Source organism: Protomyctophum bolini, assembly GCF_963924005.1.
Source record: "Protomyctophum bolini genome assembly, chromosome: 18".
In the NCBI taxonomy this organism is placed as follows: Eukaryota; Metazoa; Chordata; class Actinopteri; order Myctophiformes; family Myctophidae; genus Protomyctophum; species Protomyctophum bolini.
Window position 1 is genome coordinate 28,209,436 of NC_137879.1, and position 12,794 is coordinate 28,222,229.

At 46.9% G+C, this 12,794-nt stretch overlaps 2 protein-coding genes across 4 annotated transcripts in view; both read right to left on the bottom strand.

The window, feature by feature from the left end:
- LOC308333187 (protein tweety homolog 2-like) overlaps window positions 1-12,794 on the bottom strand; it is a 101,298-nt gene that overhangs the window by 25,356 nt on the left and 63,148 nt on the right. For all 3 annotated transcript variants that reach the window (XM_080789397.1, XM_080789399.1, XM_080789398.1), the window contains 2 exons: window positions 11,934-12,154; window positions 8,038-8,133 (listed from right to left, as the gene is read on the bottom strand). In XM_080789397.1, coding sequence (XP_080645523.1) covers window positions 8,038-8,133; window positions 11,934-12,154 — 317 coding nt within the window. The remainder of the gene's footprint in view (window positions 1-8,037; window positions 8,134-11,933; window positions 12,155-12,794) is intronic.
- Window positions 122-1,339, bottom strand: LOC308333188 (NAD kinase-like; the record flags this gene model as incomplete). The annotated part of the gene is made up of 1 exon (XM_080789400.1): window positions 122-1,339. The coding sequence occupies exon 1, from the start codon at window positions 1,235-1,237 to the stop codon at window positions 122-124; it is 1,116 nt and encodes a 371-aa protein (XP_080645526.1). The 5' UTR covers window positions 1,238-1,339.

Sequence of the window (12,794 nt, forward strand, 5' to 3'; positions counted from 1 at the left end):
AATGCACACGATAATCGCAAAACTGACAAAACATCTCTATTACGGTATCTTGGAGGAATGTCAGGAAAAAACATCCATGAAATGTATGTGAGCACACATGTGTTCAGTTATATCCAGTTATTCAGTTCTCTGTGCCTGAGGAATCCGAGATGAAGTGGGCCAGCGGGGCCTGTCTCTTGCGGGCGTTCCAGTGCAGACACTGGGCCAGGCTCTGGAACCAGTCGTGCACCACGTCGTGACAGCAGACGGACGGCAGCGCGTAACGCGACGTGGTGATCTTCACGAAGTCCCCATGCCGGATCTCCCGCCTGTTCCGGCCGTCGAACGACACCCAGGCCGTGCTCCGGGCGTCGGGCGACAGGGCGATCACGAGCTCCACGCCGGCGGGCACCACTATGGGCCGGAAGGAGAGCGAGTGCGGGCAGACGGGGGTGACCAGGATGGCCGGCACGTTGGGGTGGATCATGGAGGCGCCGGCCGCCGCTGCGTATGCCGTGCTCCCTGTGGGCGTGGACACGATGACGCCGTCGCCCAGCACCGACGTGATGAGGTGTCCGTCCAGGTAGAGGTCCACGTTGGACAGGTTGGGCCACGGGCCGCGGTCCACCACCACCTCGTTCAACACCTGGAGCTGCAGGCCGGCCCCCGCGCCGGACTCCCCGTTCACGTTCCCATCACCGTCGCCGTGCTCCTCCAGCCAATGGCTCTCCAGGCTGCGCTCCTGCTGCCGCCCCCCCGTCCTCTTCAGACGCACGTCTTTCACCACCTTGACCTTGAGCCGGCTTCGCAGCGTGACGGCCGCGTCGCCCTCGAACACCTTGGCCACGTCCGTCCGGTACGACTCGAACTTGAACGGCGTCAGGAAGCCCAGCGACCCGAGGTTGAACGCCATGACGGGGGGCACGCTGGCCTGGAAGAGGGAGGAGGCGTAGAGCAGCGTGCCGTCGCCTCCCAGGCAGACGATGAGGTCGACGCGGTCCGAGATGTCGTCGTGGCCCTCGCGGAAGACGCACAGCCGGCCACGGACGGAGGCGAACGACGGGTCCTTGGCCAGCGTGGCGTCGTCCGCCACGCCCCTCTCCACGTACACCGTCAGTTGCTTCTCGTCCACCAGAAACCGGCAGAGCTCTTTGAAGGGCTCTGCCAGGCTGTCGTCGCGGACCTTCCGGATGACCAGCACGTTGGCCGGCGGCTCGCTCCACGTGAGCCTGTGGCTGGCCGGGTCTTGGACGTGCATGACCGACGTCGGGTTGGGGAGGATGCGGGCCTTGGGTCCGAAGTGAGTGGCGGGATACGGCCCGTGCAGGAAGTGGGCTCTCTGTTTAGGAGGGCTCTCCTCCGCCGCCACGGTGGGCGATCGAGAAAGATCCGAGTGGTTGTGTTGTTGTTGTTGTCCTGGAGACTCCGTATCCCCGAGTGGCGGCTGTTCGTGACGGTCCGGCAGCCGCTGTGAGCGCTCTCTGCTCGGTGACGTGGTGGACGCTGGCCAGACCCGGGGCTTGGCCGCCTCGGACAGCTCCTGTCCTGCGAGGCCGGGAGGCGACATGGCGGCCGGAGAACACGACCTCAAACTGTGATCCGACTCGTCCATTAAAAATTTGTGTTTGCCGTGTTTGCTTAAGTTAAATGTTCTCAGAATTGTTTTTACTTGATTTGAAGAGTTCACATTTTTTAACAAAATATTAAGACAAAACATTGGTAAAATGGTGCTCTAGGACTCTCCAAGATTGGGATTGGCATCAGACCTAAACATCCAGCATTGGTCAGTTCTATTAGAGAGACCCATGGGATGAGTGAGTGGACAGTGCATCTGCACCAGGCCGGGTTGTCCAGTCTGTGATGTCAGTCATCTAAGACGTATCTATGACATATGTTACCATATATGGACAACGTTTAAGCCTGATTCAGCCGCCAGTGACTTCTTTTATAAAATAAATTAAATCACACTTATGTGAAGCACCTGGTGGGTACCGTTTGTTCAAAGTGCTCCAAACAAACATTAAAAGTCCATATACTTGGCTGTCACTCTAGTTTTGTTCAAAGTGCTCTAACCAAACATTACCAGGCAAAAAGCCAGACGTTCCAAAAATATGGAGGGACTTCCCATCCTATACGCTTACTGGCAGCGTGCACTAAAGATCGATCAGACAGACAGACAGACAGACAGACAGACAGACAGACAGACAGACAGACAGACAGACAGACAGACAGACAGACAGACAGACAGACAGACAGACAGACAGACAGACAGACAGACAGACAGACAATGAATGAAAAGGCTGAAACACCTGATGCTCATAACGTTGTGGTCGATAACAGCGTACGTACATGCACATCTTATATTACAGTATTATGTTTGTTTATTGTTTATAAATACACACTGGTGGTCCACTGCACATCATGTGTGTTTATGTGGTTGTGTGTTTGTTTATTTGGTGTATCAGTTTCTGGGAAGAGGGGTTTCTTTACCAAAATAGAGCTTATTAGGCAATGTCTGGGGGGTTGGGGGGGCTACTTCAGTGTGCTTTAGTGCTTTATGAAAAGACACAGATTTATTTGCATCTTGAAGAGCTGGCACAGTCATTTCAGAAAAGAAGTAATATAATAAAATAAATATATCATAACATTTGCAAGCTATTAAAACGTTGGTGAGGACATCATAAATGTGTCAACGTGGGTTAACTCGTTATTGTACTGCTAATATCCTGCGGATTTGTCCTGTGGGTGAGAGTCCACCACACACAGAGAGAAACTATTATTTTAAGCCCATGTCGGATTGGTACACACACACACACACACACACACACACACACACACACACACACACACACACACACACACACACACACACACACACACACACACACACACACACACACACACACACACACACACACACACACACACACACACACACACACACACACACACACACACACACACACACACACACACACACACACACACACACACACACACACACACACACACACACACATGCCAGCAGTTAGCACATACACCAACCCACTCACACCAGTAGTTAGCACATACACCAACCCACACACACACACACCAGCAGTTAGCACATACACCAACCCACACATACCAGCAGTTAGCACATACACCAGTCACCAACCCACTCACAATGGAAATTGAAAATACTCAAGTAGTGTACAAATACCTCCAAAGTGTACTTAGGTGCACTACTTGAGTAAATGTACTTACAGTAACTTTACACCACTGCACAAACATTACGTATTAGCCACACAATGGGGGACGGGGCGACCACACTGAAAAGCAGTGTACCACATGGTGAAGGTAAATGGTAAATGCTACATTTATATAGCACTTTTATCCAAGGCACTTTTAATTGTGCATTACATTCACCCATTCTCACACACATTCATACACCGAAGGCGGAGGAAACCATGCAAGGCACCAACCTGGGATCATCAACATCGGGGGCAATTAGGAGTTCAGAGTCTGCTCAAGGACACTTCGACACTAACTCTGGGGGAGCCCAGGATCGAACTGGGAACCAGCTGCTCTACCGGCCACTCTACGGTACCCCTGAGCCACTGCCGGCCCACGGGCTCTGATGCATGACAGCGAGACCAGGGTTTGATTCGCTGGCCTGTCAGACTATTGCTGCATGTCACTTCCAGACTCTTTCTCCATGTTTCTTGTCTCTCTACTCACTCACTGTGGCCCATCAATAAACACGAGAAAAGCCTGAAAAAATAACTTGAGACTTAGTTTAAAGGACCAACTTTCAATTAAAGAAAATGTTATGTAGAAGGCAACTGTTTTGTTGTTTTGTACTTCCCCTCTAAGCTTCAGTGGTCCCTTGGGCCCAAGCGTTTATACTTTTAATCCCTATCCGAGTGGATCAGATTTGGATTTTTGGTATTAAGGATATTATTCATTTAATCACACTTTTGGACAGATTGGATATCAAAGTCAACCCAACAAGGCTGACTATAGTTTGGTGTTGAACTTCCCAAAATCTAAATATGGTCCACTCAAACAGTGATTAAAACGTTTTGAACTCTTGGACTCTTATCTGGGGGATTTATTGAGCGAGCACAAAGCAGTTAAGTCTGCAGGCAGGTCAGCTGTCATACAGTCATACAGTAGCTCCATGACGCTTGGATGCACAGAAGACCAACCAACCAGTGTGTGAACCCAGAACATTTGACTGATAACTGGCCAACACGCTGACCCCCTATGAACCTGCGCTGCCTTAGATACACCCAGGCTTTGGAATGCCCTGCCCGGAGATGTGGGGCTATAGCAAAATCAGTATCTTCTCTTAAATCTACTTTTTATGTTAAGGCCTTTTCTTAGTGGTTTAGCCTTTTATCAGTTTCTGTGCCATTACTTGGTTTTAATATTTTTTTCTTCTCTGTTACTTTCATTTTAATCATGTTACCCATTGCCTTCATGTGCCGTTCTAACTCGTATGGTTATTATGCTGCTCTTTTATCTTGTTCTGTAACCTTGTTTGGCAAAGCGCTATTCAAATAAATTAATTCAGCTCTGCAAATGAAATGCCACGATCCGCAGAGCAAAATGCTATGTGTTAATTCAACTCAGAAGAGCATACAAATGGAACCAAATTTGGTTCCATTCGTACGCTCCTGAGTTGAATTAACACTATGGACTTTACTGTGCTTACTGCAAGCTATTTGTGTATACCGTTCACGCTTTCAGTATATTCATAAACAAACACACGCGCTGCGAGCTTTGGCTGTGTACAACGTGGATATGAAAACCTAAAGGCCAGAAGAACTGTGTGTGAGTGTGTGTGTGTGTGTGTGTGTGTGTGTGTGTGTGTGTGTGTGTGTGTGTGGGTAGAGGGAGGTTGGCCTTGCTCGAACCTGAGGCTGATGGATGTAGAGAGACAGAGCGAGGCTTGGGTGGGTGAGCCTGGGTGGGCTTCACGGCTCTCATGAAAACATGCTCATGATGTAATCCCACAGCAAATTATGTACACTACGGGACAGAGTCGTGGTACGACAAAGTGTAAACCAGTGCTTACGTAATGTGGCTGAAGTACCACAGTCGAGGGTCAACACTGCTAAGTGGCTTATATACATCCATATTGCTTATACAAACGAAAACAATTCTGCTGTTTGCACAACATTCCGTTTGTGTGTCGGGTGGGAAGGTTCAAGACCACTTCACACACTGTATGTTGGAGTCAGTTTGCGAGAGAAATAAGCAACCAGGTCCAAAAGAAGCAACTGAACTAGGCCACATGAGCACTACAATATACATATATTATATATATACATATATATATATTATGTATATACAGTACACTACAAGCTCTCAAGAAAATAACAAAAAAAACAATTGGGGAGGCAGTCCTTGAGCAAGACACTGAAGCGTCTGCTAAATGCCTAAATTGTAAATTGCCCTAACTGCTCCCAATGAGCATTTGAGTGTTTTATATGGTTTCCTCTGTGACAATGTGGCCTTGTGGTTCGAGAATCCGCCCTGAAACTGGGAGGTCGGGGTTCGATCCCCGGCCGGGTCATACCAAAGACTGTAAAAACGGGACCCAATGCCTCCCTGCTTGGCACTCAGCATCAAGGGTTGGATTGGGGGTCAAATCAACTAATCAAATGATTCCCGAGTGCGGCGGCACGGCTGCGGCTCACCGCTCCAAGAGATGGGTCAAATGCGGAGAACACATTTCACTGCTGTAACGTATGTGACAAATCGTACAGACTTTGTCCAGAGTGTGAATTATGTGTGTGAATGTAATGCACGTTGTAAACTAAAGCGCTTTGAAGAAAGGCCACTACAGTGTATAAACACACCAATTATACATTTCAGGTAGGCCTACCTATGGAATTATCTTCTGAGGCTGCTATTCAATGCCATTCCCATGGCTTCCTGTGTCTCATTGTTTCACTGCTGACAAAACAATGTCTTTGTCTGCTAATGTGCGTGTCTTTCTGTGCTCATGTCTTGTGGTGGACGTAAAAGCTAATAGCCGACAGAAGCAATGCATAGAAAAAACGAGAATAGCAAAGAGATCATCTCTTTGCTATTCTCGTTTTTTCTATGCATTGCTTCTGTCGGCTATTAGCTTTTACGTCCACCACCCCATTGAACTAGACATTTGTGGTGGATGTGCTAAAGTCAATAAATACTCTGTATTCATAGTGAAGCGCTGGGGACGACTGCTGCGTTTCTAATTCATGTCAGTTTCACACTTGATTTAAAGCAGGTCAAGTGTTAAGTTACAGGGTCCTTAGGAAGTGGTGCTGTGTGAGTATCTGTCTGTGACTGTGTCCCTGCACGCCGTTTCAAGCACATCCCCTCCTGGGAGGCTAGTGAGAGGTCAGCTCGCTGTGCCAGGAGTCATGGCTGACAGGGTAAATACAGAGTATGACTGCTTAAATACAATGAAATGGAACAAACTCCCCATTGCAGTTAAAAGACTCACTCCCAATCTTCCGTCGCAATCTGAAGGCCCACCTCTTCAGACTCCGTCATAGTCCGTAACAACACTTGACCTAACCTTGCAGGCTTATTCAAAGGCTAAAATGCAATTTGAATGGCATGTTATGTAGACATATTCACATTCATGGGCCTACTGGCATCCTATAGTGTGTATAGTTTCAAGATTATTAAATGTACAGATTATTTATTTTTTGATATTACCGGTATACAGTTTACTGTAGGTTATTATTTTGTATTTTCCTTGCTTACTGCAAATTGCTCTGGATTCAGAGTGTCTGCTAAATGCCTAAATTGTATCTATAAATGCACCACGTCTCTGTCAAATTCGACACACGTGTTCCACACCCCCACAGGGAGTGCAGTGCCCGGTCGGACCCACGGTTGTCCAGAACCTCAACAAAAGGCCCCTGTCCAGGCTCCATACATGGAGCTGGCCTGTTCTGACATCATGACACTCCATATGTTGGCATGCCTGACACAGAACTCCATAGGAATAAAGGGACACACAGACACAGATACAGAAATCTCCATATGGGCATAAAAGGGACACATACATAATAACTGGGTGGGGCATGTATTTCCAACTTGCATCGTTCCAAGTACGCTCTATAGTATCATAAATGTTGATGATTTAAATACAGTGAAATACTGTACAACGACTGACTTAAATTAAATACAGTGAAATGCTGTAAATACAGTGAAAACAGGGCGGTGGTGGCTCTGGAGGAGATACAGCGGTCCGCTTAGGAATCGGAAGATTCCCGGTTTGATCCTGGGTTACTGTTGAAGTTCCCTTTAGCTATAGCCTGGCTCCAGCTTCAGGTTGAATGTCAGGCTAACCTTTAGCAAGAAACTGAATTCCCCAACTGCTCCCGGTTTGCAGGTTGGTGCCTGTGCATGGTTTCCTCTACCACCGATGGTGTGTGTGAATGATTGAATGTAATGCACATTGTAAGACTGACTTAAGTATAGTGAATGCACAGCTCACCGTGTTTGGTGGGCTCACACGATTCCCTGCAGGCGGGCAGACAGAGACAGGCAGACGGACACGCTGACAGACAGCACTAAGCTGTGTGAAGCTGAAGACTAGTTCAAATTATCTCCCCTGTTTTCACTACATCTGTTTAGCAGTGGGTTACTGTACATACTGTACGTGCATGCTGTGCCTCATAGGGACTGTTAGCAACAATCACAACCAATCGGAAACAATCAGAAAGCACGCACGCAACTATGTGCTTTATATCGTTGCTGTCGGGCAGAAACGAATCGCCATATTCTGACTTTTTGTGTTTTTTTCCATAAATTGAGCAGTTGAGACGAATAACTTTTGCCATTTTGGTATTTGAATCCTGAAATGTGACAGTTTTGGACACATGAGGTTTCCACCTGACAGAGACGATATGGTTAAATCATTTTACTCCCTGGACCCCTCTAATCGTCTGTCTGTCTGTCTGTCTGTCTCGCACATTTCTCTCTGGTCATCTCATGTGATAATCAGAAGATAAGCAGACTCTTGGCTGTGGAGGATGTGTGTGGGTCTGGGACAGTGTTTGTACGTACGTGGTGAGCAGCCAGCGAGACTGCTTGGCCAGTCCCAGACAGGCCAGCAGGCAGATGGCCAGATCCAGGATCAACAACAGCAGGTAGGTCAACCACCTGGTAGAGAGAGAGAGGATTAAATGATTGCATTTCAAATGCTGTTGTACAGTAGATCAACTGATCAACACTGCAGCAGGCTGATGCCGTGAGTCACGGACCAATATGTAGGCCTATAGGTCTTAAGTAAATATCCCCCCTTTTATTTTACGTATTGTGCGTTTGCGTCCAGAGGAGAAACCGAAATGTATCTTTTGGGCCTTGAAATGAAAACTTTGGGGGCCCCTGGCTCTGCATGAGGCCTGTTACTGTATGTGTATGATCAGCTCCCAGACGGAGGGGTCATGGTGAGTCACACAACTCAGGCAGACCAGATGATTAATAATAAATGGAGGCAAAAGCATTATGGCTGAATATTTCATACTGTGAAAGCGCACACAGGAATGCACGCAAACATGCACGGCACGCACAGCCTCAATCCACCCACGAGCCTCCACTATCTTTACCTTCTCCGTTTCTTATTATGTTCTGTGGAAAGTAACAAAGCACATTGGCTCTCAGAGTTGGGTCTGGGGACCCCAAGCTCATAGCTGTTATAATTGTGTCGTCACTTCCAATTTCTCTCCTTTATAATCTGTACCCTGACTGAATTCTCTCTCTTGATTGGACACAATGGTACCCCGACCTGAAAACACATTTGACACGGAGACTCCTGTTACTGAACAAAGACTCTATATACTGACATGGAGACTCCTGTTACTGAACAAAGATTCTATATACTGACATGGAGACTCCTGTTACTGAACAAAGACTCTATATACTGACATGGAGACTCCTGTTACTGAACAAAGACTATATATACTGTAGCATTGAGGACTATCAGTAAGGTCGCGTGCACGCATCTGCCTGGGTGACAGCAGACTGCTGGGCAGGCGCTGGTGCTTTGGAATGGGGGATCAGATCAACATATCCGCCTGGGTGACAGCAGACAGCTGGGCGAGCGCTGGCGCTTTGGAATGGGGGATCAGATCAACATATATGCGGTCGCAATCAGAATATATAGCTATATTACTGTTACTGAACAAACACTCTACGGCCCAGTGTTTGGCCCAATGTCAGCCAGAATAAGGGCGAGGTAATAAGTCCATTAGCAGGTATAGCAGCAGAGTGTGTGTGAGTATTGAGTTATAGCAAGAGCACAGGCAGGCATCTGCTTTCAGATCAATGCCAGCAGAGAGCAGCCTGTGAGTTACTATAAGATAGAGAGAGCTCTTAAGATCAATGATACAATTATAACCACTGATATTACACACGTGGTTACATATGTGGTTCTTAAACCTTTTCAAGTATCAAGGACCCCCAAATTGATATGTATTTGGCCTGTGGAACTCCATATGAAAATGTTTTGTGCCAGGGACCCCCAGAAGATCATGGGTCATCCCATTTTTCTGTTTCTTATATAAAAAAATAAAAATAATACATGTATATATATATATATAAAAATGTAAAATATTTTCAAACCTAAAACAACAACAATGGGGGGCAGTGGCTCAGGGGTAGACTAGAGTGACCGGATGGGAACCGCAAGGTTCCCAGTTCGAACGCGGGCTCCCACAGAGTTAGAAGTGTTGAAGTGTCCTTGAGCAAGACTCTGAACCCCTAATTGCTCCCGATGTGCGGTTGGTGCCTTGCATGGTTTCCTCTGGCATTGGTGTGAATGTGTGTAAAGTGCCTTGGATAAAGGCGCTATATATATGCACCATTTATCATTACCATTTAACACAACACACAACTCCAGTTCATTTTAATGATCAATCAATCAATTTTTTCTTTTCTGGGACGGATCAACGGAACTAACATAATCAATGGAATGTTTTGCAAAATGAGGTTGGGAATCACTGCGAATATTTACAGCAGCTAATGTCTGCCAGAAGAAGACACTCAGATTTTTCCCCAGGCAAATACAGTTGCCAAAGGGGTATTCCAGTTGCTAAGTTGTCATCATTGGCGGAACGCTACTGTGAGCCCCGATGTCAGAAAAATACCACTTATGTTTCAGGGCGTGGGGTAAATATTTGATTCACTCACTTGGCAGTCTCTCAAGGGTTCAATATTTAAACACCTTTTTTAGATCACAGCACTATATCATTGGGCCCTTTTAGTGCACGGCTGCAGATGCATGATGGATAGGTTAGTTGCTGAGGATTGCATTAGTAGCCATATGGAGAGAAGAGATGCACACGTGTATGCCACGCTGCGAGACAGAGCACCGCAGCCAAAGTGGCTGATGCATCCATTGCAGCCACATTGCATGAATATACTGAGGCTATGATGTGCAGAGGGGAGACTGACACACACAGTCGCAGACCAGATTCGTCCATGCATGCAACATGGAACATGCTGCGGTGAATGTGGGCACTGTTGGTGGCCCGCTAGTGGGACGCCTCTGAAGCATAAATTATACTTTAGTATACGGTAAGTTTAGTTGCAATGCGGATGTCATGCACCGAAAATGACAGATAACAGTTGCAGATAATATGATAATATAATATCACAGCAGTTGTAGATAGGCTACCAGCTACCTGTTAATATCCAGGCCCCTGAATTCAGGTTGGGGGTTAGGGTTAGGATTAAGGATTTATTTTAGACGTTACGTCTATATGGTTGGAGTTATGCCTGATTTATACCTACTTACATGCTGGACTGATGTTGTGCACCGAAAATAGCAGACATATAAGCTCACGACGAATGTTAATGTCCTCACGAGTAATAAAAACATGCTGTAGCGGTAGCCTGTAGCACAAACAAACAGTAGGCTCTCAAACATGTTTGGCCCAGAGCACCCCTGTAAGTCTTTCATCCATGGCACCCCTGAATTACATTGTTACTTTACAGCACCTTACAGTTATGTCATATGACGCTACGTAAATATGTAAAATACATGATGCCACAAGGAAAACTAATCACTTGAACTCCCAGAATCCCTACTCTGAGGGTAAAAAATATCTGATCAATAAGTTCATAATGTGTCACGGCATGTTGTGAGCTTGTAGATCAGCCATTTTTGGTGAAGACATTTGATGAAGATTGAAAAAGAGCGCACCAAGAACGGTAATATGTGTATAGAGGGTCTATGTGGTTAAACTCAGCATCGTGGTGGGCTGGCCTAGCGGTCCGGGAGCCTAGGCTGGTAATCCAGCGTGACAGCGTGTCGCGGATTCGAGTTCCGATCCCAACAACCTTTGCTGCGTGTCTTCCCTCCCATCTCTCTCTCCCCGTTTAACACATTTTGTACATAACACGTCCTGAAACGTCATAAGGATTGGAACCGAGAGGTGCCTTAGACGTCTGTGGACGTCCTAGCGACGTCCAAACGACGCGGGGCGAGATAATAATATTCAGAATAATTACTTCTTTTTTTTTTGGCATTTCGCTTTTCGCTTGCCGTATGCTAACGCTCTGTGAAACTATTAGCTTGTCATTGACTCCCATGTTAGCGCGGCGGAAAGAATGACTCGTATCTCCTCATCCAGGGCGCTCTCCGTGGTGATGAATGGATCGATATGCTGGCGCTGCGTTTCTGCTCCTCATCCGTCTCTCCCGCAAAATATGAACTCTTTTTGTAGCGTATATAAATATATTAAGATGATCGGAGATTGTGATGGCACTTTGTCAGTCAACTTTTTTAAGAAAGTATTTCCGGTTCATGGCTTTCAAAATGGAAGCGATCACTACTCTGGCGATTACTCCGGCGCAAGCAACGCCTTTATTTTGATGCAGTTCCGGTACTAAATGTGTTAATAAAGGCAAAAAGCCCCCAAAAATATTTAAAAAAGAAACTGCTGTAGCGCCATCTATACCTGTAGTACTCGACGTGCGCGGTCTGGTCGGCGACGGCGGCCAGGTCCACCTTGGCCTCCTCCCAGTCGGGGATGCCCAGCAGCTGCTTGACCACGTTGTCCACCATGGTCTGCATGAAGCGCAGCGTCTGCACGTAGTCGCCCCGCGTGGCCAGGATCTCGTCCAGCCGGGCCAGGTGCATCTGCATGCCACTCTCCATGCTGCCCATGGTGCCCGCCACCTGGGGGGGGGGGGGGAGAGGCACAGGGCAGGGTTATTATTAGGGCTCACCTCGATTAGTCAATTAGTCGACTAATCGATCGCGGGAGTCTTCGATTTAGAGATTGGCCTAATTTGTTATATTAAAAGCTAAAACTTTAACCAACACTAAAACTAATAAAAAATATATAATCTGAAACAAATTAAAACTAAATTTAACTGAAACTGAACTGAAATTTAAAACACAAAGTCAAAACTAAATAAAAATACAAACAATGTAAAAATGTAAAATTACAGACAGACAGACCATAACGAGGCACAGAGGTAGAATGCTAATCATGCATGTCAGTGTTGATTGACACAAACTGGGAAAATAAGTGGGGTGGGGTGAGGTGAGGTAGGGGGGGGTGCAGGGTTGCCTGTTTGAATAAATGTTGGGAAGGGCTGACAAGTCGACAACCATTCCCCCCCAACACAGAACACACCCACCTGCTCAGCGTGGAAGCTGCCGTGCACACTGGCCCACGGTTTGCACTTGCGTGTGTGTGACTGTGTGCACACGTGCATGCTTGCGCTTGCTTGCATACATGCGTGAGTGAGTGAGTGAAATGTGTGTGTGGTATAATCCTGTCTCGCCTCCTTGTGAAAACTCAACCAAAAAT